This window comes from Poecile atricapillus, chromosome Z (genome assembly GCF_030490865.1).
Source record: "Poecile atricapillus isolate bPoeAtr1 chromosome Z, bPoeAtr1.hap1, whole genome shotgun sequence".
In the NCBI taxonomy this organism is placed as follows: domain Eukaryota; kingdom Metazoa; phylum Chordata; class Aves; order Passeriformes; family Paridae; genus Poecile; species Poecile atricapillus.
The window spans coordinates 20,963,901-20,990,528 of record NC_081289.1 but is presented as its reverse complement, the minus strand read 5'-3'; the positions used below and the strand labels follow the sequence as shown (position 1 = coordinate 20,990,528).

Below are 26,628 nucleotides of genomic sequence, written 5' to 3'. Positions count from 1 at the left end.
AACATACTTGCATTGTAAATACACCAGTCTTTATAAGATCCATGGCCTGAGAAGGCACAGGTTCCTACAGTCCTTCCACCACACTGTGTGCACCATTAAAATTCCAAGCTTGCTGTGCAGCACTGCTTGGGGAGGTTCCTCACTCCCCTGTGCCTGACACCCAAGATCTGATGGTCTCTTCCAGTTAATAACAGACAACATCTCTGTGTCCTAGAAGAACACCAGATGGCTGCTTTTCCACTCAAATTGAGAGCCCTTCCATTTATACTAAACAAAAGTTACGTCTCAGGAAAGAAAATATATTGTGAAGCCACTGAATCCTTAACGACTGCAAAAAATTTAAACTTTTAAAAATTTTAAAAGACAACCGCCGAGAGACACAACTACACAATCTGTGAGAAATTGCCTGATGTCTAAAACTTTCTAATAGACAAACAAATTTTAAAATACTATTCTGAAATAGGAAAGGCTCAAGGTTTGTTGCCATCTTTAGTAATAGCTCTCATAAAACTGAGGATTCTTTATCTTTGTAACAGCTATTCCTAGCTCTGAAGAAGAGACGAGAGAGAGCAAGCCAGATACATGGAAGTGAAGGCTGCTGAATGTTATTCCAGAACAGTCCCGTTTCATGAGCTACAAGAGGGGATCTGAAGCCTTTCTGGAATCACCAAGAGGCGTTTGCTCTTCCTGAAGCTGCTGGCCAGAGCTCTGACCTGAATGGCTACTTAGCAGCTACTGGTCAGCTCAGGGTCCCATACTGAGTACAGTTCATTGTAGCATTCAGAGACATTAATCAATCCAGTACAATAGTGTTACACACACTGAAATCTATCCTAACATAAATATGCAGCTTCTCAGTTTTGCTACTATGAAGCTTATATTGAGAACTCTGTTGGGAGAGATTGCTTCATCTCAAGGCATGATGAGTATTTCAGAACATCTTAAAACAGAGATTTGTTAAAGTCTTTGGAGAACAAACAGATCATGTCGATATTTTAAAGATGGAAGAGGGCCATTGCAGTTTTGACCACCATCACTCTCTGTCTGTCATGCTAGCATGCAACCCACCAAAGATCCTTTAGCTGCTTCTTCCTCTCCCAGGATGGCTTTATTTCATGTCTTTCCCACATTTCAAACCACATGCCTCGACGACCTCTTCAATTGTTATAGCTCTACTGAGAGGGTGTTTACATAAAAGCTCTTTGGAGCTTTTTGGATGAGAAACCACAAACATGCATGCACAGATTACATCAGATTTATTGCCACCAAGTAAGTTAAAACAATACTGAGGGTTACAGGTTCAGAACTCTGCCAAGGGTTCTCATCCAAGAGCATTCATTCAGCAGGAGCTTGTGATCATACAATTACCAATTACTCATCTCCTCTAAAGTCCACTGCCTTTTCATCCTTCCCATGCCCCTCAACTCATAAAGAACATCACAAGGTTTTTAGTGAATGAAAGAAACTATTCTTTCCAAGGAAGTAGACTTTACTTTGTCCATACAAGCGAGCACACAGCCAATGTCTCATTTCCTACTCCCAACATACAGCTCAGTTCAGTTCCTTTCTTCCAACCTCAATTTGCCCATACATACTTGACTTCAATCTATAACAACCCACTGCAAATTCATATGGAGACATATCCTGCTGCTCCCAGTCATTCTTTCCAGTCCTTTCCCAGCCATTGCTGGGCATCCAGCTTCTTTTTGTACCCAAGCAAAAAAACCAGCATAACAAGTTTTGCCCCTTTCCTTGTTTGTTGCTTCCTTGCTCCCCCAACATCTTCACAGGTTCTGCAGAACCATGAAAGTAGCACCTAGCCAGGAAAGAAACTACCAAAGGAATGGATATGGAGAATCTCCCGCATGCTAGATGATCCCTTCATTAAAACTCTTGTATTCCTGTTGACCTGCCCATCACTCCAATCATAGGTAACACATGTCAAATAAACAAGTAAAGCTTAAAAGAAATTGTCACCAGTGTAAGCAATTGCATACAAAGCAAGGGAAGGAAGAGGCAGACATGGAAAATCGTTTTCTCAAGCTCCTCTGCTATTCCTGGGAAAATGAAATAAATGCGTATCCAAACCCAAACCAGAAAATATTTTGAGCTCGTTCAGCTGTTTCACAGCAGTTAGCACATACTGAGCTCATGGAATAGTAAACTTTGTTTTCAATAGGGGAAAAAAAACCAAAAACAGAACTAGGGAGATAAGAGAGAGAAAAATCCATCTAAAGATTTTGGGTATGTCAAGGGGAACTGATAAAGAACAATCTTTCAATAACATGCCAATATTTTAAAATATTTTTTAGACATCTCCATTAAATTCTATATAAAACTTCCCTACAGAAGAGCAAGGCATGACAATCAAAGGCATAAATTACCTGTGAGCCAGCAGTGAGTACAAAACAAACATTGGTATGGGTGAAATCTAATGCAAAGACAAAAAAGGGTGAAGAAGAATATGGGCAGTTTCTTTTTAAATTATGGGAACAATGTTAAAGGAGACAAGAAAAAAGAACACAGATCTATATTTCACCACTCTAAGGAGTTCTAACCTGTCAAAAATACAAACTGTTTTAACTTTTCATTTAAGAGGGAGCACAGGCAGGCTGGCAGGACACTTTGCGTGCTATCTGAAAGTGGAGTGACAAAAATCCACGCACCTTGGAGCACTGGAAAACCAACAAGTTCCCCCCAGGGCAGGGCAGTCACAGGAACTGCAGAATGCACCCCTGGGGTTCAGGGAAGAGCAGAGCTCATGGCAGTGTTTGAAGACTTTGCAGCAGACCTGAGAGGCCCCTCTGAGCCTGGCAATTAAACACACAGCCCCAGTGCAATGGATGAAGTGTTGCGCTGCTTGCAGGGCCTTGTCTCTGAGGAAGCTGTGTACATTGCTTTCTCCCACCATCAAATTTCAATTCCATTTAAAGCACCACCAGCTGGGTATTAAGTTCCTCATATTCCTAATACTGTCAGTAGATGGAGGCAGGAGTTCCTAGAAGATAACCTGGAGTACCCAAACTCACTTTGGGAGGGGCCCAACTATCCCCAACTTAAACAAAGTAAACTGACCGAAGGCAAAGACCAGGTCAAAAGTTAAAACCAAACTTCTGGTCCAGAAGAGCTCAGTGAAGCTCCAGAGCAGGCTCCCAGGCAGAAGTTGCAGAGTACTTCCCTCCCTTGCTGGTCTCTCCTGCCTATGCAACCCAGTTGAGACGAGACCCAGACCATTCCAAGCCCTGCAGGAGGTGAAAGCAGAAATGGGATGGCTCAGGGGCTGAGTCCAGCTCCTGTTTACTCTTGAGCTATTTGTGTGCATTATCCAGCTTTGCAGCTCACTCCACTGGACATGGATCTGGAGACGATAGTAGAAACAGGTAAATATACGTGTTTTGTGATAGGAAGCCATCCTATCCCTGTAGGTCTGCCTTTACATACTATTAAGGCTCCAATCTCCACTCATTAAAATCAAACTATGATTTAATTTGGGATTTAATGGGGAAAGGCATGAAAAAGTTTAGAGAAAAACAAAAACCACAAGGTTAGGCTGGAGACTGATTTTTTTACACAGTTTTTAGGGTGAAGTGCACCTTCACAAAAGCAAAAAACTCAGCAACCACTTGAGGGCCTTAAAACAAAGACTGCTGGACATGTAATCTCTAAATTGAAAACAAAACGAAACTTGAGCAGAGGTGGTTTCTGAGTTTTGCAGCGCAGTGCAAGAAAGCAAAACCAAAACTGCACTGCACGAAAAGCTCAACACTTGTCTGGATAACCAAGGTGTTACAACAGCCTCTGAGGATATCCCAGAGAATCCAAGGATCTGAAGCTGCAATAGCAACAAGAGAAAACTGTTCTGCTTCTTCCTCCAAAAGTAAGATAACTTTGTTTACCTAAACGCAGCATAATCAGGGCACTGATTGAACTTCATTCTGGATGATCAAATCTACACAAATCTACTTTGTTTTCTGAGAAATAAAGTATTCAGTCATATGTGGTATGGCACTTTTCCAAATTATAATTCAGTAATTTATTCTGCTCCTTTTGAGCTTACCTAGAGATGCTTGATTTAGCTCAAAGACAAGGCCATACATTGCACAGCTGTGGAACCAAACTATGTTTGACACATTAGTGGGAATTCCAGAACTGCTTGATGTGAAACTGCATGACAAAGACAATTCAGAATCTTTTGGGTTTTCTTTTGTCATCAACAGCAGTTTGCTGATGTTTCCTGTTGAGTCAGATCCTTCTAGCTTTTCTAATGGGACATTCAAATGAAGAGGAGAGAAGAAGAATGATTTCCACTGATAATGATCATTTTAGGGAAAAAAAATTTAAAAAAACAACCACCAGCTGGGGTTAACAGAATATTAAAAACTCCAAAACTTCCCAGTCTTCTGACCCTGTAAACCTGATGCTGGGTTCACTGCAAACTGAGAAGCTACAAGGTTGTATTAGGGGAAGTCTCATTAGGGACCATAACCTGAGATCCCAGCTCAGAGGTCAGACTTTGCTAGTCAAAAGGATGTGGGAGACAGACAAGTCCAGCAGCCAGAGTCCAGCAGCAGTACAGGAGCACCAGCCCCTGAGCACTCTCTGTCTACAGAGCTGTGCCTTCTGCCAGAAAGGGAAATGAGCAGGCTTTGACACCTGAGCATTAGGATGCCTCTCTGAACCTCTCACCTCGAAGAGCCTGATGTAAGAGCAGATCTGTACGTCCTTCTGAGTGTTTGTTGATGCTCCACACCAAGGCCTGGTGCTCCCTGTGCTCTTGATGGCAGCAGTGGCAGGTGGAAAATCTGGGTCTACCTATCCAGAAAGTATGCAAGTTTTGTACTGCCTGTCCCTGAGTCTGTCCAGAAGTATTATCTGGATGTGTTAGGGAAAATCTACTTCCCTTATGCCTGCACTCAGACCATAAAGCTAGAGCTGTAGCTGTCAAATATCTGATATGTCAAATAGTGATCTTTTGAGGGGCAAAAATTGGTCCAAGATCTAGTATTAGGTGGCATTCACTTCAGAAAAAAGGAAGTTTTAGTTAACTCAACCCCAAACAGCAAGGTTCTGCAAAACCAGAATGAAGTTTTTGCTGGAGAAAGATTACCTCTAAACTTTCCCTTTAGAGCCCTTTCCAAAACTACAGATGCAAAGTAATGCCAAACAAGCAATGATATTGAAGTCACCTGTATGAAAATACCACTTTGCCCTGAGATCAACTTCTGATTTGGTTTAGTACAGGTATGGGACCAAATGATGAATTCTAACACATGTGCCCCATTGTCTAAGTATGTCCCCCATCCAACTGTATGCAACGAACTTAAGGTCAGAGGAGAAAAAATATTAAGTTTAGTTTTCATTCTTTTTTGTCAGAGACTGCAAATTCTTTGGGTCAGGAATGACTTGTTCTGCACTGCGTGGCTAGTACCTTGATCTAGGAAGGTAGATCAATCTCAATCTCTTAGTCTCTCTATACTTGTCTCTAGCACGAGTAATCATTAATATTACTTCAATATAAAAATGACATCTTTTTGAATTACTTAGCTTTTCAGAAACAGGCAGGAACACCACTAGTTTATGTTTTGCTATGTTTGAAAGCATGCAATTAGACACGGATCTTACAAACATAAACAAACACTCCCATCCAACCTCCATGTTTCTAAAAATCCCCAGGTTTGTTTAGACAAGGGGTTGATAATCCAGTTTGAACACAGGTATCTGAATGCTGTGACAGCTTCTTCATAATGCTCAGCTTATGGTACATTAAACTTTAAAGCAAGATAAACTCCTGCTTTCATTTTATCAAACATCTACCCAGACAGCAAAAAGAAAGACAAAAAGCAATGTCTGCAGCTACAGCCAAGCATGGGATATCCAACTCAGCATATGTTTGAAATGAAAATGAACAATATGTTGCATAGATAAACTACTGTATTTTTCAATAGAGAATATCACTGGGATTTGTAAAAGTTAACCTCATTCTTCCCTTAAGAGTTTGGTTTTATTTCATGCCTAAAAAACCCCCTGAGATTCACAGAGATTAGGCAAATAGAGACAGCAGTCATTGCAACTAAAAAAGAAAGAGCTCTTAAAAGAAACTCTGATCAGTTTAGGTAGAAGAAATCACAGGGGAGGACACAGACAAGACATTTTTTAAGAATGCTAAGTGTTGTGTCACTGGCATTACTGAACTTTGGTAGTCAGCCATATTATGCCTTTTTGTGGTCAATAAAGCAGTAACCTGTCCATCACAATAATAATGATGTAGCAACAGACATCCAAGAATACAATATAAGAAGTCTGCAAGAAGAGATTTTTACCTACAGAGAACAAGTAGCAAGAATGGGGAGAGTAGCAGATGACTAAATCCTTCAGGAATGGGGGATAGCAAAGAAGCTTCAGCATCCTCCCAGTTTAACAGATTACCAAAAAAGCAACTTCCCATTCAAATCCAAAGAGACTATGAGACAATGTACCTGAAAACCTTTCTACTTTGAAAAGCTTTCTACTCCCAACATTAAATCAACTACCTTACAAAGCCTCTCCGTAGAGCTGACTTAAGGTCATGTAGAACACAAGCACTGAGAGGTTATAGTTGCTTCCACTGATTTAAAATTGACACATTACACTACAAGCACCACCTTCATATTACACTGATGAAAGCACATGAGAAACCAAAGATGTACTATTACATGATTTGTTATAAAGAGTTATTGATGATCTTCATAATACTATAAATACCAGACAAAAAATTATCCACTCATCCAAGTTTCTTCCTAAGACTTGCATCTTCCCTATACGTTTATTTTATGCAGCTACAGCCTCTCCTCCCTTTCCCCATCAACCCTTTCTCTCTCTCTCTTTCATATGACCTCACCAAAATTGTGAAGAGATTGGTCTTATCGCAGTTTAGCAAGATACCACCTGCCAGCTGAACTCTGACAAATCCCAGCTGGCCTTACAACACACAGACTAACAGGGACTGAGGCTGAAACGATGGACAGCAGCTCAAGGCCATCATTTAAACCACTGAGTACCCCCAGCCACAAAAATCGTGCTAAGGAAAGAGCTCAATAACACGAATGCTGCCATCACCACGTTCCTATTCTAGTGTGCACGAGATCTTTTGACTCTCTCCTCTACCTGCAACTGCCTTCTTTTGAGCCTTACTAAGCCTTTTACAGCCAACAGGGTGGACAAAATGCCTGTTCTTTGTATTCACACTACAGTTGACACAACGTGACCCCAATCAATCATACACTACTACCATAACAAAATTTACAACAGCAAATATTCATTCCTCCCTTTCCCCAGGACTGCCCTTCTGAAAAGACAATCCTGACAGAAAAAGCTAAGAAAATAATAATTCAGTAGTTATTAAAAAAATAGGATGAAGCTTATAAAGAAAACCTCAAAGGAACCTTAAGAGATATTACTTTATTATTACTCCTGCCATACACAACACTCATGTTTTCTAACTCCTAGAAGAGCCAGATAATCAGGTATGCAACACGATTGTAATAAAAACGTTCTCTAGAATTAGAGACCTGTATTTCTATTAGCAACCATTTTACTCACTGTTTAAATAATTCCTTGAACTCAAGGTTTCAGGCATGAATAAAGGAAGATGTGAGCACGCATTGAGTTTTACTGATTTGTTTAAACACACAAGCAATATAAAAAACTTTAACAAAAGAGACTCAAATTAGAAAGTTGACAAGTCTGAGCAACTACTACACTTCCATATGTGCTTCAAGACTTTAACCTTACAGGCTCAGGCACTGCACTTTACTGAGATAAATACATGTGAACAGCTCAGCCACCAGGCAAACCTACCAACAGCCCATAACTTATTTCATTGCAAATTTAAAAGTCACCAGCTTCCCATTGGAAGAGTGATCTATAAGCACCTGTACTTAATAAGCTACTTAAAAATAATCTTGAATCTGTAGATCAAAATGATTGGTTAGTAGTAACCATTGGCAGTTACAAGTATAAAACACTTGTTTCATCTAAAACTTCTGCTTCCTTTTCTTGAAGTTTTCACAGAACTCACCTTCAGGAAAGCACACACTGAATGGGATGTCTCAGTGTTAGACAATTTCCCACCTCACTGCTAAGTTGAACTTTTTGAAATGTTTATGGTAGGCACTCAATTCAGCAGTAACTGGCCACAACCACGAGTCTGGTTTAACTCTGCAATTAGAGTTAGGTTTGTTAATGGCAAGACCAAATGTGCACTAAACCACCATGTCTTAACTTCAAGGGGAGGAACAGCCTTTCCCAAACTGAACCATAAAATGAGGTCCTGGGCAAGCACACACCAGACAGTACCTAACATTTACAAGGAGCAGTTCCAGGTCATGGGAGATCTCGGCACATCTGAACATGTGCTATGTGGAAGCATCAGGCTATTTCAAACGAACCACAGGTGGCCAGATCTCACCAGCTGATCTGCTGCTTTTTTGAATGGTGGATGTGCCTCTCTCCTCCCTCTCTCCCCCTTAAGCTCCCAGAGATGCACAGGTCTACAGCAAACAGCATGGTCTTACTTAATGATCTAGAGCTACCGTTCTTTTTCCCAGTAAAATTCAGAGGAAGTAGGACTTGGATGTTTGTGATGATTTGGGCAGATCTTGTTAAGAAAGCAGGCTCAGCCACCTATTTTATACAGCAACACACATCAAATACAGGTTTGACTCTTTGGTTTCTCTAGATCCTCCCTGGACACAGAAGGAAGTTGAACAAAGCTCAACAGGGTGAAAGAATGACAAAATATATGCAGAGCAGTCCATCATTTACATTGCTACAACAATTGTGCTAAACTCATGGTGCCATCCCTATTCTCTTCTAGATTAGCTTTGGATTTTTGCTGGATGTTTTTTTCTGCAACAGTCCCTGAAACCTTTTCTTGAACACTCATGTAATGCAGAAAAAAAACATTCTTTTACTGGAAGGCAGGATTTTAAGAGATATGCAAGTAAAAAGTAAGAAAAAACACTCCCAATTCAGCTAATTTAATTTCTGAAATAAATTGTCAGGACAGGGGGGAGGGTTTTCTTTTATTTCAGCACAGCACACTGCAGTGCCTACTGTGCTAACCATTAGGGCTGCTGTTATTCTGATTTGTGTCCACTAGTCAGTGTGGAAAGAACAAGAGAGGAAATTCAAGCAGCAGTTAAAGTGTCTGTACACTTAAGCCAAAGAATAAGCGTGCAGCACAATAGAGAGAAGAGGTCCAGCAAATACTTGGTTTCTTTCTGACCTGGACCAATGTTCCTGCTGGCCAAAGAAATTATTAAGAAATCAACAAATAAGTTCTTAACTTAGAAGACAACTTTTGTTAGCAGTTGGTAAAGCACTTACAAGACAATATTGCAAGGAAAGAATTCTCTAAAAGCATCATGAGTTTTGTGAGTATTTATTGCACTCTTTTCATCCAAACCAACTCCCCCTCCATTTCCCTCCTAGGAAATTACCTTCCAGTTTCCCCTCATGGATAAAAGACTCTACAGATGCGGGCAGTGCTTCAGCAGGGTTTGTGTCTGATGTGCAACCCATCTCACTGCTATCACTTACCAATACAGCAGGACCAGGAAGACTGCCAGCAAAGCCAGGGTGACTGTGGTACTGTTCATTTCTAGGGAGGCAAGTGCCAGAAGATCTACAGGCTCCATTTTCCTCCTCTGCAGTTCCAGCCTTGAGTGCTGTGTGCAGGGGAAAGCCTCCTCAAGGGCTGATAAAGCCTTCCACAGCTAAATGAATGACATCTGCAACAAAACAGGAACCGAGAGAGTAAAAACATGTCAAGCACAAACTGCAAACCTTTCCTCTTCTCATCAACTGCACACTCTGAGACAGAACTCGAAGGTTCCCTGAATGGTAGAATGTAGCAATTTCCCCCCTCCCACTGTTGTTGACTGTCATGCCAGTAAATATTTACATACCCACCGCTTGAGACATCAGTGTTGCTGAATAGGTTTTCAGACCTCAAGTATGGGAAGCTGGGGAATGTGTGGGGAAAAGAAATGGTGCAGACAGCCTGACCATGTTACAGATCACAGAAGAAAAATATAAAGGCACTTCAGGTGTGCCCTGACATACAAACAGTGGTGTTCCCTAAAGTAACTAAAATAGAGCATTTTTGCAATATAAAACTTCATTGGCACTTAATTTCCAAGCTGCTTATACCTTGTAAAGACTGAACAAAGTAAACTTTAAATTACCACAACTAAAAGGAGGAATTAGAGGAAAGCTGGTCTAATGTGACTTCTAGAATGCATATAAAGAAGGAACTAATGAGCAGAAAACCCCAATTTTTTTGAGAAGTACCAGATCCAAAAGTCAGCATCTGCCACACTGGTGAGTCCACACCAACAGCGCTGTTTGGCTGTATCATCTCAAGTTCCTGAGGGTACAGCAAATTTTCCTGGCTCAGTGCACTATCCCCCTTGGAGGTATCACTAACCACTCTCTCCAGAGATACTTTGGCTACCCCTACTTCGTATTTCTAGTATCAGATTTACACCAATATGGTCAAATTTACTATATCTCTATTGTGGTACAGTCGGGCTGCTATAGCCCTTTGAACAAGCTGCACACAATAATCAAGTTTTGACCGTAGTTCTGGAAATGGTTTGTTCACTGGATAGGAACTCTTCAGCTTTATTCCATATTTTCCTGCCTGCAAGGAGACAAAACCTCAAGCCTGTTTTGAGCATCTGATCCAGTCCAATTAGAAAGGTAAACTAAAGAACACACCTTGAAGCACTTCTACAAGAAAAGTCCACCAACCTGTTGTACACTAAAGTGACCAAATTCCACAATCAAAAAAATCTTCAGGACAACAACATCAGAAGCAGCAGCTTGCAAGTAAACACCTCTGCCCATGAAAAAATTGAACTGAACTGCCCAGTATTGCTTGTTACTTATGAAATCATAAATTCTCATTTATGTGCTTCAGAGTTTCCACCCATCCTAAACAACCTACTTGAAAGATAAGGAAATCAATGCTATGCAAAAACTTGGTTTGTGAATTATATGGTAACCTTGAGAACCAGAAATTCTGTAAAATCTGATTCTCATAACACACCTGATGAAGAGTGGTTTCTTTTCTTACTACCCCAAGACAATAGCTTAGATTTAATGTGCAAGGTTTCTCCAATATCACTGTATTACATTTCCTGCTTTTATCAGAGAAGTTAATAATATAGGTATCAAAAAAGTAAAGTCTCTAACACAATGGAGTTTAATTTTAAGAAGATTTGGCTCTGCTCTAAGTGAATCACTGCTATTTTGGTTCTCCATGCTTCACAACTGCATTAATTCCTTTCCAGCCTCACATCCTTACAGAATAAGTAAAAGGTGTTAACCAGCTCATCAGCTCCATAGAATAGCAACGTAGTTCACAGAAAACCTTTCTTCATGTAATAACAACTCCACTCCTATTCTAGGTCAATAACAGCTCTGCTGGACTGCTGCTGCTGGCAAGTTCTCCAAGAACAACTGCAACAAGATTCAAGACCAGTGACACAAGGAATTAATCAGTGGGCACAAGCTAATCCCAACTAGCAACCAATCCTGAGGGACTTTCAGAATTAAAAAATAAAATTCAAACATTGATATGCACCAAAGTCTTTTGTAAAAACTAAAGCAACCACTACAAGGGTAGAAGACAAGAAATAATATTCCAATTTCACTTTAATTTATTTGTCTTTTATTAAAAAGACATTTTTCTGCACATAGAGGACAGATGTTCTCCTATTAAAATCAACTGCACAACTCCTATCAGCACACACAGATCAAGTACAGACCTCACTTGTTTTTAAAGAAGCACTGGAGTCTTTTCCCAGTCACACAGAGAGACAGGAGATATGAATAGTTCTTAAACATATACTTAAGAAAGAAAATAGGGTCTCACATCAGAATCCAGTTTGGACGAGAACACATAATTAAGCTTTTTTTTCCTTTTCTTTTAATCCTTTTTTGCTGTTGATGGTGGGGGTTTTTGTTTTACTTTTTATGCTTCATCACCTGTTTCTTGCTGAAGGATTTTAACTTGGCACCTCCAACCATTAGGAAGGGTGGCAAACATTGACTCTGAAACCTGCCTGGAGCACTTCTCATCACAGACAGAGGCACTTACAGTTATCATCCTGGAGTTAGGGACCTCAGCTCTGTGAAGAGTCACATAAATCCACATGATACTTGTGGGGGGAGAAGGAGTCAGGGATGCAGAGAGCCATGAAAACAAGCTATTTATCAATCCTGAGAACTCTCTTTACAAGTTTTTTACGTGAGAAATATCATCCTAATTAACACTTAATAACACAGATATTTTTCACCAACCTCCAAGTTCCTTTTGTGGAGTCACGCTGGCCAGCATGGTAACAGTAAGAACTAGGGAGACAGATAAAAAAGTCCTCCCTAACCACACGCTGGAGGAAGCCAGAGGCAAGCAGAAGAGAGACTTTTCCTGTCAGACTGCTGTGAGTCAGCAGCAGCGCCTGCATTTGCATCCACAAGGCTTCCCTCAAGATTGCATCTACCAAGGTTTGCAGCTCCTTGACACGGTGCCATCCACGGTCCTCTCTTCCGTAGCAATTAAAATCCACAGATCACCACCTTGTTCATCACAAGCAGATGTTGACTAAAACCTGCACTGAAGAGACCCATCTCATCCTTCATTCCCCACCACTGCCTGGGAGCTCCCCGGGAAATGGCAGAAGGAGTTGAGTGCTGAGCAGCCAGAGCTGCAGCCCGCACACACACACTCACAGCAGTAGCTATTAAACAGGGAAGTACACAACAGCATCCAGTCTGAGAGGCTGAATTGTTTCTCAACTGAAAAAGGACAAAAAGCTGGCACCCAGACAATCCAGGTTTTACAGGAAGCCTTTGTGCCTTAGAGCCCTGTCTGAGTCCAGTAATATTTTCTGTAAATGCTCTTCCAAAACAATGCATTTCAACTTCCAAAGGAATACAACCGTGGCTGTGAGCCTCAGCAATGCTTGACATAAACAAGTATTGTTCCAACATGGAATACAGAGTTTATTAAAAAGCAGGATTATAGACCTTCCCAGTAAACCTAAATCACGTTAAGGATTTTGACTGTCTTCAAAGCATATCAAATGGAAAGAGCAGCCTCGTATTTCAGGAGCTACTGACTACACCAGCTAGATGAACCACACGCTCCTGCTAATGACCAAATTCAATTCCTCCTGTGCTATTCTACCTCATATATTTTAGGTCTATAATAATCTAATTAAGGCTGAGCCACACCAACTTTATGATAGATGAAGGAAGTCCAGGAAGATGTTACATTTTAATTTTATAGCAGTTTGTGTCTATAGAAATTTATAGCACAGTCTTTAGATCAACAAAATTCTGCTACAGACAGCTTAGCCACAAAATACCGCAGACAAAATACCACAGAACAGCTTAAAAAAGAGATTAATCAGGCACTAGTTTATGTATAAGCTTTAACAAAGCCCATGTAACAAAATGTATAAGTATATATGATGACCATTTATCTTGAAGCAAAAACCTTTCCAGAGCCAAAATGAATTCTCAACTCTCTTGAAGGCAGACCAATAAAAAAAAAACCAAAAAATTCCAGAGGCACATTTCACAGAGATTTTCTTTATTTTATTTTCTTTTATTTTTTTATCTTATTGTAAACAACCTTAATATTCAAGATACTGGGAATAATAATGTATTGGAATAGAGGGATTTACAGTGGCCATCTGTGACTTAATTATTGCTATCCCTGTTCAAGGATTGATTAAGCAGTTTAATCAGATGATTCTGTACTCCTGCATGATAAACTATGACAAACTACCCAACAGACAGACCACCAAGGCATCAGAGCCTACTAATAAAGATCCTGGTCTACATTTAAAACAGACAAGAGCACCAAAAGGACACCATGAGCTCATGGGAGATTCTTGAGTCACCTTGAATAAAATCACTCCATTAAAGTGGATCTCAAAAGGCAAACACAGTAACTGTAAAACCACACTGAGGGCACCTTCATGGCACTTCCAACTGAGAAGCAGAAAGACACACTCTTACACTTAAATTGTTTTGCCAAGTCAGAAGCTGGTTACATTAACCTAAATGCTTCTCAGGAAACGGGTATACAGTTTAAAATTCTAGGAAAGCTAAAATACTATGCAAGCTTGTACTTCACTAACAAATTTAATCTTAGCTGCCCAAAAGTTATGGTACTTCAAACACAGTGAGTATCTTAGGGGCTAAAAAACTCATTATGCTAACTATATGTAGTGCCACTGTACTAAGTCCCCTCTAAAGCAACAAGCTGTGAGATATCCTAGTTATTTCAAAGAACTCCTCTTAGAAATAGCACAGATTTTGTGGTCAAAAAGAATGACAGTTTCTTCCTCTTGCTGTGAGAGTTCAGAATGAGTTTCTAAAATAAAGTTACCTTTGCTAATAGTGACATTAAGATCTTGCAGCTCCTGTGAAATTCCAGAGAAAGCAGAAATTAGTATAACATCTGCTGCCCGTTGCCAGGCATTTCTAAGCAAATTGACTTTATTAAATAATTGGTAACTTGTTTATATTTCTATAGCTTGCTTTAGAAACATTGATTGATTTAAGCAATCCTATAATTTCATTGTACTATAAACTTGACTGGAGATAAATAAGGATTTATGTTCACAGATCAATAGCTCCACATTCACAGCAAAAGCCAAAAAAAACCCTGCCTAAACTAGTCTTGTAGTTGCAGAGAGACATACAAATGTTTGCAAAAATATTATGGTAAGAGCTGTTAAGTTGTAATTTTTTTTTTTTCTGGAGCTCAGTTTTTAAATACCTGAAAAATACCTAACCTTCTTTGTCTGTTTGAAAAGCTACTCTAAATAACAAATTCTGGGCTTGAATTATCAAAACTATGTTGGTAGTGGATCAAAGGTCAAAAGAACTGTGAAAAACTCAACAGAAGTACCTTGTTCTATAACTTAATTAAACAAACTTACAGACTAATACAATACATTTATCAGTACCTTGTCAAAATTCAAAATGACAAATAGGAAATGCACCAAATGTCTCAAAAAACTTGAACTTCAGACAAGGTAAAGAACTATTTTTCACCTGAGGTCCAATAGAGTTTTTTTCAAATATCTCATGCACCCAGAAGAAGCTCCACAGATGTGAATGGAGAATGTCCCCATGGGCTATGGCCTGCAGCCTGACAAGAATGGTAGAATTCTTTAGAATTCTTCCCATCTGGAAACCACGGGCAGTATCAGCTGTCCCTTTATGCCTTATCTCTGTCTAAAACCAGAGGGTTTGGATGCAATTCTCTCTCTGAGATGGACAAGACAGCAAACGAGAGCAAATGAATGTGCAATGCATTAGATGATACAAACATGCCAAAACCAGAACAGGTACTACATCTCAGGCACTACCACCACGAGTCTCTGCACAGAAAAAGCAGTAAACAGGCAAAAAGGAAAAATAAAGGTGGCAATGAAGCAAGTCAGACTAATACTATTGCCACGGCAATGGCTCTCATACCTCAAGAAGCCCAGAAGCTCTTAGCTTACATCCACATGTAGAAATGCAACCCAACTGCAAAGAAACTCAAACTGACAGCAAAAGAAATCACTAAGGACCAGTTCTTCAGCAATTCTTTAGTGGCATCTATAGAACCACTTCTTAAGGTGCAGAAACATCCCTTCACAGGACACTGTCCTGGAGATCACCATGTGCAGGGTTTGGTAATGCTGCTCTGACTCCAGCAGATGTGGAAGGGGAAGCTGTTGCCCTGTTGCCTCTCGTGCCTTTGAAAATGTTCTCCATGACAAGCATTTCAAAATGACAATAACTGCACTGTGAACAACCATGATGAATATTCTCAGATGACAGTAAGAACACAAAATGTGGGGGTGCTGGAACACACAAAGCTGGGGGAGGAAGACACATCAAACCTTCACACTACAGGGCAAAAGCAGGGACAATATAAAGTACCTTGAAATGTCCTATTTTCACTCATGCAGAGTGTATTTGTTTCCTAAATGTATGCATCACATGATGAATAATTCTTGGTAGATCATGCCAAATATTCCCAAAGGGCTTCTTACCATATGAAAGGGAGCAGAGCTAACTAACATGCAAGTTGCAGCCCCCTTATATGTGGCAGAGAAGCACATGCAACATAGGGGCAGATTTACTCTGGTTCATCCTTTTGTACTTTCCCATTCATTGGACTTTTTTGCTGCAGACGTTTCTGCTGACCACTTGTACACTAATTCACTAAATCAGGAATCCCTTCAGCTATCTCATTCTCAGCAGCAAAGTTGTAACAGTGACATGCATAACCAGTGAGGGGGATGAAAAAAGTTGGGGGGTAGGGGGGGGAAGAAATTAGGCAATCACAAAACCAACACTTCCAAATCTCAAGCTCTTTCTGAACTCTTGGTTTAGTTGAGTTTTTTGCTACAGCACTGATTGTTCATTTGTGCAATTGTGATAAATACCAGTTTTACTGGGGACAGGGATTGTCAAGCTCAAAGCGAGGAAAAAAGTGCTCAGAAGCTGTGAAACTCAAAGGATCAGGGCTAAAATACTAATTAAACTATTTTAATTTCTCAATTAAAAAAAAATGCATGTTTTTCCTGAAGTCTCATGGATCTGAGAGTAAATCTGTGATTTTGGAATGCTTGAGGTTAGCAGTACTTGTAAAAGGGCATGAACCCAATAAGATGACCTATTAGCCAAGGGAAGAGAGGTTAAGTGGAAGACTAAATAACCTGACGTTATGAGTTGAAACAGCAAGAAAAACTTAGCCTCAAACAAGATTTCAACCCTGCTGACACTCCTTTTAACTTCATCTCTCAAAGTGTACTGTAGTTGGGATCTGAGCCTAAAGTTTACAGTGTCCAGCTTCTTTGCTACCTTCTGATGCCTTTCACCAAGTGGCAAATAAGCTCAGCCTCGTATTGTAGCTGGGCTAGTACAAAAAGGGAGTATGTATCCTTTTCAGGGTATGGGGAACTTTCTCCTCAGGAGCCCCAGCTCTGTCTGTGGCAGCTCAGGAATTCCCAGGGACAAAGGGAGGTTATGATGAGCTGTAATTCAGAGGGGCCCCCGCAGATGCATGTGAGTATTTTAAGGGTATAGCAAAGAATTTTTGAAAGTCTGGTGCAGGTAGATGCTCTCTGTCCTCGTGTGATGCACTCAGCTCTGTGGATGGAGAGCACCAACTCCAAACATAAAATATTGTTTTTCTCTCAGTATGTGTAACTCCAATGAACCTTATTGAATCAGTGAGGGTACGCTGAGAAGATTACACTCCTTAATGTGCAGTTACAGCTGTACCGTAAATGCAACATTACACGCTTTCTATTATGGTTCAAGACCACTCCACTCTTCAAGACTGTTATAAACCTCAGAAAACAGGGGTTTATAATGGAAATGCTGAAACACACAACTCTAAAAACCCCAGCAGAGAGGAAATACAGCTATAAATTCAGCTTTTCCAGCATACACTTTGGCAAGTTATGAATAATACGTATTTCTACACTTACAACAGACAGACGCACTCAGGGTAACCTTTGCTGTAAAGGTGGAGGATGGAAAGAGCTCAGAGTGGAAAGAGCAACCTTTCATCTTGTGTTTTACAGAGTTACTGCAACTGCAATGATGACATAAACCCAGCAATTGAAATTTAGTAGCCTGTGCAGCAAGGCTGAATTTTGAATGCAGTTTTTTTAGAAAAGGGTGGGTTACGTTCCTATGGTCAGCAAGAAAAAGACATGAGCCTCGTCAAACCCCCTCAGCCTTCTTTGTTTTGAAAAAAGACTTGGCTGTTTGGATGCTGTTTAAAGGACATTGTAAATCAGCTTGCTACCCATTCAAAAACAGATATTCTATATATATTCTCTTCTGTATATAATCTGGTCCCTATCTTCTTAACACTACCAAGAAGCAAAATTTGGACTTGTAATTACTGGATCTGCTAACGTAAAAAAACCCTGTTCTGTTTGGCAAGAGAAAGATGCGCAGACAAGTGTTCTACCACTGTTATATTTGGAGGTTTCTTCAGATATTAATAGCAACTGCAGAGGTGGGTCAATATAATCCCATTAGCCATACCACGCTGTGTGATTTCTGATGTGTATGAGGAAAGGAAAACAAAACCAACACAATTGCCGTTTGGGAGGAGTGCTGATGTTGGGTAAACAGGGAAATCCATGCCTGTTTTAAATATTGCAGCCTGACTGTCAGATGGGGAAAGATAGAGTAGGGAGGTCCATCCCTCCTTCAGTACCAGGAGGGAGGGGGCAGAGGCTCCCACCACTGCTGCTGCCTGCACAGGGCTTCGTGCCTCCATCACTATCTTCCACCTTGGTCAGCCACCCTGCCCCAGGGTTTCAGTGGCATCCCCAGCCGTCACACTTCCCTGGAGACATTCTTGCAGGAGTTCTGACACCCTGGCTTAACTTGCCATATGGACTGTCCATGTACAGACAAACACTCAAAGCTCAGCAAGGCTGCACACAGGTATGATCCCTGTTTTTCATATCAGTGCTGTTTACATTTAAGAAAGTTTTTTGAATCTGTAGGGAAGTCTTTCAGATTGAGATGCCCGTACAAATTATTTTTTATTCCAATTCAGATGTGCTCATAAGTTATTTTCTATTACAAATATATCAGCAGTGCCAATAATCAGCCTATGATATACATGAAAAACTTCACCTGGAAAGCAGCCCATGAGACCTCCCCATTACAGCTGCTGGGATTTTTACAAAAATTGATTAATTGGTTGAAGGTTTAGAACTTCTTACCAACACCTCTAACACTAGCTATATCATCCTCATTTCAGATCTGAGGGCACTGTGTTTAACCTTTCTGCATGTTTGATTCATGAAGGATGCCAGCTTTTCTGTTTTCTGTTCCTGCCCTTCCGTATGACAGCAGTTCTGACGCCATGGTGTGCAAACCCCACACACCCAAAACCGTGCCTCCCACTGACCCAGAGCTGCCAAGCCTCTCAACAGGAAGGGAATTGCCTCCTTGTCCAGACCTGTTCAGCTCAGTATTTGGCAGCCTCTGCAGAGACCAGCAGCAAAGGGCAACGAAATTCCCAGCAGAACTGAGAAGTGCCTTTCAGATCTTCTCTTGGGTGACACCTTTACTAGGAAGGTCTCCTGTCTTCACTTCCACCTTTTTTTTCTTAATAGATAGGGTCTTGCACCAGTAGCCTTAGCTAAAAACTCCCATTCTACTCCCACAATTTTCAGCCTGCCCATTGCCTGCTGCTTCACCTCAGAAGCAGTAGCTGAGAACCAGTGACCCTGACCATAAGTAATGCATACAATGAATCTATGGTCTTCAGAATAATAAGTAAATTATTTGTGGGAAAGGACCACAAGGGTATAATTGTGTCATTGAACCAAGTCTCTATGCACTGGGCATTACTATCTCATGTACACTTAGCCCTGGGAGGTCTGCAATGCATCCTTTTGCTAGGTATTTACCACAGCTATGTGGCAAATTTACACTCAGGTGTAAGGACCCACAGCAAGGCTGCAATAGTTTCCCAGGTGCCTGTTTGCCAGAGGATCACAGCCAAATTGTTTGAAGCGTTTTACCTTACCCAGGAAGCACACAAAACCATTTCTTCTCCCCCTGCTATCTGACCACTGCTCTGTTTTATTAAGCAGCAGGGTAAAACAGAAGCATTCCCAAGGATTTTCACTGTAGTGGTCTGAACAGCCCGAAACTTGGAGTTACCTCCAGTTGAGCAAACAGCAGATACACTGGAAGAAGGAAATGTACACAGGCAGAGTCTATTGCAGCCAAATATGCAAAATGTGTATTTGTCAATTTCCCTCTACTAAGACCTAGGAAGTCAACTTAAAAGGAAAAAAAAATATTTAAAAATCAAGCTTAAATTCAACAGAAAACTGGATGCTATAAAGACCATTATTGACTAGAGAAAGATTTACAGCCCCTCTAGGGGAGTGGGATTCCTACCCTCACTTTTTTTAAGACTGAATGATTATTTGTCCCACTAAGCTTTACCTAAAGGAGCCAACACATCTAACCGTGGCTGCGGGGGAGGATGGCACCTCTCCCCGATCCCACACGCTGACACTGCAGACAGCGCTGCCAGCCAAGCCAAACTCCCACCACTTTGCCCAAGGATGTGCCACAGGACCGGCATGGCAAAGCTTCCCAGCCACAAGCCCGGGGCAAGGAGGACTAGGATGGACCCTATCAGGATTTACACACAAAACCCCAGGAGATCCTTACCTTCAGAGGTCTCCCATGCCTCCTGCAGCGGTTCCCGGTTGGGGTGCCAGCCGCAGCTGCCCTGCAGCAGCCTGAGGGCAGCAGTGGGGCGCGGAGCCATCGCCGCCTCCCTCAGAACAGACAGGTGCTGGGACAGCTGCCAGGCAGGGCCGCAGGACTACAACTCCCAGGAGTACCCGCGCCTCCCTGCCCCGTCCCCCTGGGCTGCCCCCCGCTATGCCCTCTGGGGGTTGTAGTTCCACCATCACCCCCAGCCGCTCCGGCTGACGTGGTCTTGGCTGGGAAAGGAGGCTTTGCATGGTCGCAAACGAAGCTAACACGCTGAGACCTTTAATACGTTTCTTTTATAAAAAGTCTTTGTATGTATGTCTGCATTACAAATAAAAAAGCACAAGACTCAGCAAATATTTTTATCTCCAGCAAGGGGGAAATGGGAAGTTAGTGTACTTCCAATTGTCTTTCTGCTTCTGGTGGGGTTTTTTTGGTTTGCAGTGAAGGGAAAAGGGAAAAAGTGAAAAGTGAAAGCTCATAAGCAAGTGTTGCTGAATAGCTTTGCAAAATCAGATGGGAAAAACTCAAATGTTCCCATACACTAATTAGTTAATGACTGGCCTCAAGTCTGCAAACGTGCCGATACTTAACTGTATCCTCCACTGAAGTGCATGCAATTGAATCTCATACTCCAGTTGTTCCAGAAACTCAAGGCCTCTAGAAATTATAAGCATGGCTTACTAATGATGAGATTTTAAAAGTAATTAAGGGCTTATCCACATTGGGTGTTGCTGCAGAGTAGCTTCTCTTGCGTAACTCTCCTTTCCTGTGCTGGACATGTATTTCACACTAACACTGCTTTATTCTGAATTAGTTTGCCCTATTCAGGCTTTCAGTTCACAAGCTACCTTTGATGGACTGATGCAAGGTGAGCCTAAACCGCATATTCTGTTTTTACCTTGTGTTCAAGTGTTCATTTAGGCATTTGTTCCCTAAAAGCTAGGCATTTCTTTTGAAAACTGAGGGTGAAGTTTCTCACACAGTGACTGCTGCCCTGAATTTGGGAAATCAATAGGATCACTAAATGCCATGAGACTCACCAAAAAAACCTTTGGGAGCATGGCCCTATTTGCCTAACTGTGAATGTTTGTTTTTCTAACACAAGGCTGTGCAAATGAGAGAAAGTTCTCCTTTCAGAGTAAAATCTGCTCTTAGTAGTTAATCCTTGTGGGTAGAAAATTTTAACAATACTTCACAGAGAACAAAAAAATTCATAATCTGTCCAGAATATTGCAAAAGCTTTAATGCTTTGTCCAATTTTCATTAATTGCGTATGCATAAAAAAATATCAACAATGTTAATGTACAATGAACCAGAGAAGTTCTACCAGGACCAGCAGGTATTACACCCATGAATAAATCAACAGGTCCCCTTTACTTGAGGTGAAGAAGAGGAGAAGGAAAGGTCCTAAGTAACAGGAAATAATAATACATGGGTGATGCCGGAGTTTTTAGTGTCCAGACAGGTGGTATCCATAAAGACTTCTCAGCTTCTATGCAGGACCGCACCACAACCATCTCTGTGCAGTTGCAGGGCAAGGTTTCTCAATGAGGAAGACTTCCCAGATGAGGAGCACATGATGTAGAGGCAGATACTGAGTCCTGCCAGAACTTCAGAAGACCCACATTGCTCTGTGGCTTCCAGCTCTGAGACACAGCCCAGCTCTGCATGGGACTGAAGGGAAGCTGCAGGACTTCTGTACCCAAATCAATCCACTGAATGGCTTCTGGATTCTGTCTCGCACAGGGAAGGGTTTAGCTGCTTTGCAAGGCACTAGAGCTCATCTTGTAGTTCTAGAACAAATTGGCAGCACATGAATAGCACACTTAAGTCATAACCGTCATAACCCGGATAAGCCTTCCAGGACAATTGAAATTCTACAGTATGTGACTTTTTATAGTAAGTTTTCATAGATTTGCTAGAAAAATGTGAGTTTTGACCTAGCACTTTTCATTCCAAGAGTTCTGAATAATCTATTTTAATGCAGGTTTAGAAAAGAAAAAGAAAAAAAGAAAAAAATATGTTCTTTTTACTTCAAGTTCAATTAATAGAAGATTTATTAATCACCATCATGCAATTTATATCAGAATTCCTGTATTAATGCAGATACATGAAAGAGCTGAAATGGATTGCTTCCCAAAAATCTCATGGCATTAAGAGTGGAGTTATGTTTGCTTTCCCTTTCTGTTTTGAGCTCTAGCACTTGTTTGACTGAGGCAGTCTCTCATTAAAAACAAGATGTAAAAGAACTGCTTTAGTGAATGCACAGGGTTATTACTTATTCCAACAGGTATTTTGCTAGTTTCTGACTTGCATAGCTACAAACACCGTGAATAAGTCTATTGAAACTGCTAAGGTCCATCTAATGTTTTTATCTTCCTACTTCCCAAAACAATAATGGTCTCCGTCATCTATTATTTGCAAGAATTCACAGATAATATCAGAATAAAGAGGAAGCATGGATAATACAGCACAAGACCCTCCTATTGTTTCACTGGAATAGGGAAATCCACTGGAGACTAAACTTTCTGTAAACATTGGTCTGACGCTGGCTGCCCTTCTTCCCTCCCTGAGGACCTAGCTGATGTGGGGAAGCTCAGCCCACCCCATTCACCTGTAACCCAGAGCTGGAAGACTTGCCATAGCTAAGGACCACAGCAGGGTGAACATGCTTCTTTTCCCTTATGCAAGAGAGACACAAATTCCAGGTGCAGATGATTTCCCAAAAGCAGAAGGTAGGACAAGAATGAAAAACATTTAATGCCCATGGTGCCAGAGCTGAAAAACCCTTTCATAAGGGAGCTGTGAACACCCTGCACCTCCATGTACAGAGAAGAGTGAGTCAAATTCACAATGCAGGCTCATACACGGCAAAAGCTTTGCATGTTGCTTTCACAATTTGAAAATATCAGAGCTTTTCTCAGCCTGTTCTCTTAAACACGTAGTAGCCAAGGGAAAAACAGAGGCAGAGCCAAAATAATACCCTTGCAAAGTGCCGAGCAGCAAAGGAAAGAGGCAAAGGATTCACATTTTCCCTGAACACCTTTCACAGCTGCACCCTGGTTCCCTGGGCACTTGGCTGAGGCAGCAGCTGGTACTGGCACCTCTCTCCATTCCCATCAGCATCCCAATGTGCAACCTCAGGGGATTTGCAGGATATTTCCATTGGGTTTGACTGACCACAGGTGAGCAGGGGAATAAACTTCCCAGACAGCAGATCAGATAGTAAATACACTGCATGCGCAGTGCTTAATTTGTAACTTTAATGACATTTTGGAGGCTAAAATGGAGGGGAAACCTATGGGAAAGCAAGGATCCAAAAATAAGGGTTGTTCTCCCTCCTGTGTGTGGGGGAGGCTCTGCTCTTCTCTCCCTCGGCACTTGTGGCAGATGAAATGGGCTGGGGAGGAGGACAGGAGGGGCTGGATCCCGGCGGGCAGGCGGCAGCGGCTCCGCATTGTTCTTGCCAGCAGATGGAGCAGGGCTGGCACGGGAAGGGGGAGCGATAGGAGTGGGAGGCCTTCCTGCCTCTGTCCTCGCCTGCCCCTCTCCCAGGAGCTTCTCCTGGACTAGACGGTCTCCCCTTTCCTGCAGGAGATTTCTCATTCCCTCTCCTGGCCAGCGGATCCATCCCAAAGGTCTCTCCCGATGAAGAGCTGAATACAGCAATGAGGTCTGATGAGTTTAAAAGCATCTATCTCTACTTCTCCACTGGTGTCTGCATGTCCATGCTCACATGTCCACAAACACCTGCTCTTTTGCTCTTAACCTGTGGATTACCATGAGCAGACAGAGACCTTCTACATACCTGTGACCACCTTCCATTTCTCCTGAACTGGTTCAGTGTCATTGTCTCTAGCTGTCAGAAGGGTTATTTTCCACTCTTGTGTTTCTGCTGAGTTTAAGCCAGGATCAACATGAAAGATGGATATGTTCATGTCAGGTCAGCAAATTAAACCCAGTGAGCTAAGAATAACCAGATTCCAAAGGTGAAAAAATACAGATAGGGTGGAAATGGAGAAGTACTGTCCTCCTGCTTAGCCCTGGACACAGGAATGAATGGATAACACCCCATGTAACCCTCCACCTCCCCTTAGAGCCCCTCACCACAACCAATTCCCCTTACCCCTGACACCTATTTCTTCATTCTTTTAATTTGCTTTTTTGGTCAGATTGTGAGACACAGGTCCTTCTGCAGCTCCCACACATACTATGTGTTTCAGGCTTTTAAAGCCAGAGATAATCAAGGTCTTCCCTTGATAAGCACCCATCAGTGTATTGTTCCCATCCCAAGATTCCTGCGGATGTGGGTCACTCAGGTGTGACAACAAAAAGGCCACTGGGCACTGCATTTTCATCTGCATCAGTTTGAAGAGCACCTGTCAGAGTCCAGCTCAGCATGCTGTGTCAGAGGGTCAGTTCTGCACAGGTAACTCCTCTGCAGGTAGCAGGCCTCCTCATGGCAAAGCTGCCCTTCTGTGCACTTACACTTAAGACTCAATGCCTGTTTTTTTCCACAGATAATGATATATACATATATATATATATATATGTATATGTGTCATTTTGCAAATATTGCACATGCACTGGCTTAAGAAAGGACAAGCAGGCTCTGATGGGTGGGCAGTGTTCAGTGAGAATTTTAATCAGGCAGTTTAATACAGAGGTAGTGCTGCTGGTAGGTCATCATTCAGTGCACATGAAGAGACAAGGATACAGAAAATAAAATAAAATAAAATAAAATAAAATAAAATAAAATAAAATAAAATAAAATAAAATAAAATAAAATAAAATAAAATAAAATAAAATAAAATAAAATAAAATAAAATAAAATAAAATAAAATAAAATAAAATACATACTTTTTGGTTGGCAAAGGGAGACATTTGCAGGTAGCTTCAATATCTACTTTACATTCTCCCTTCTTTTGCCTTTCAGTTTTCATTATTCTACTTTTTGGAATCGGTTCATTCTTTCTCACAAGAGTTGGAATATTTTGTTCTTCTCTTTTTTATTATTGTTAAAATGCAGCTCTTTTGTTTATGTCACATATATGGTCTTCACCTTCATTAATTAAGATATCACCTAGTGTTATGCCCATAGGGGAAAATCCAAACTTTGTAAATGGAAAAGTACATCAGTGTCTCATTTGCTTTATAATAATCTATACATTTGAAGTCAAATGGTAGTTGTGTAGTCCTGGTATGTTCCAAAACTGCCATTCTGGTGTAATTTATTTTAGTCTGTTATAGAATAAAATAGAGATGATTGAAAATCCTAGAGTTCATACCTGAGAAAGAATACCAAGAAATCAGCATGGATTGTACTCTTTATTACACTCTTTTAGGGGCAGAAGGAGATTTTGTTGCAGAAAATGCCTTTGACATGGATGTTTGAGTGATCTGCTACATAGTAAAGAATAATTTTTTATATGGTTTTTATGGGGTATTAAAAATCCGAGGTGGCCAAGTTTCCTGACAGAAAAAGCAAAATATCTCAGGGTTTGAACAGAGGCACCATCTGCACCAGAATGACCTCAGACCAATTGACTATGAGTGTGCATGTCTTTGTGTGTGTGTGTGTGTGTGTGTGTACACGTGTGTGTACATGAGTGTGTGTGTGTTCTTTGTTTCAGTTCCATTATAATTCCTTTAAATATTTATTACTGGATTGTAAAATCTGCTGAAAACTGAGGCCTTTGCTTTGGAAAAAATAGACCATCACCTTCCACGGGTGTTGTCACTCAAGTGGAATAGCCAAGTCCCTTTTGGAGAAACAAAAGGATTTTGTTATATAAACAAGTCACTGCACTGAATTATAAAAGTGGGAAAAAAAAGAACGAAAACCTGCTGACTGCTGGTTGAACTACTCCTTGGCTACGTGTGAACTGAGGTTCTGCAGATCTAGCAAGAAGCAGGAGCAATATTAAAATGAATTTGTTACTAATAGTGGAAATGGTCCAGCAAGCACATTTACAATATGCAGCGCTAAGGATGGCTTTGTTTTCAGATTGGTTTGTCTTTATTTTCAATGTAAAGCATTAATAAGCTTCTTAAGGAGATTGGGAATGGAAGAAAACATTGTCTGATCACCTTATAGCCCAGGAAAATAAAAAAAGTTCTCAGGTTGCTGGATGAAATAACAAACTAGAATGGGTTTCTACTTCTTACGCTGCTATGAAAGCTTTGCTTCTAGATCATTTCCAGACACCAGAAAGCTATTAAAATCCACAAAGGGAAAAGAAATTCTACATTTATATGAGTTTTAAAACTTATTTTGGGACTTCAGCTTGA

The 26,628-nt window shown here is 41.0% G+C and overlaps 1 protein-coding gene across 3 annotated transcripts in view; it reads right to left on the bottom strand.

Moving 5' to 3' along the window:
* Positions 1–20,390, bottom strand: part of LOC131573672 (thromboxane-A synthase-like) — a 236,823-nt gene extending 216,433 nt beyond the window's left edge. The window contains exons 1-2 of one of the 3 annotated variants that reach the window (XM_058827853.1): positions 20,287–20,390; positions 9,580–9,770 (exon numbers count right to left, since the gene is read on the bottom strand). In XM_058827853.1, the coding sequence (XP_058683836.1) occupies positions 9,580–9,677 (98 nt within the window). In that variant the 5' untranslated portion in view covers positions 9,678–9,770; positions 20,287–20,390. Of the gene's footprint in view, positions 1–9,579; positions 9,771–12,145; positions 12,243–12,348; positions 12,428–20,286 lie in introns of those variants that run through there. The other 2 variants (XM_058827854.1, XM_058827855.1) reach the window with 2 other exon arrangements.
* Positions 20,391–26,628: the final 6,238 nt, after the last annotated feature.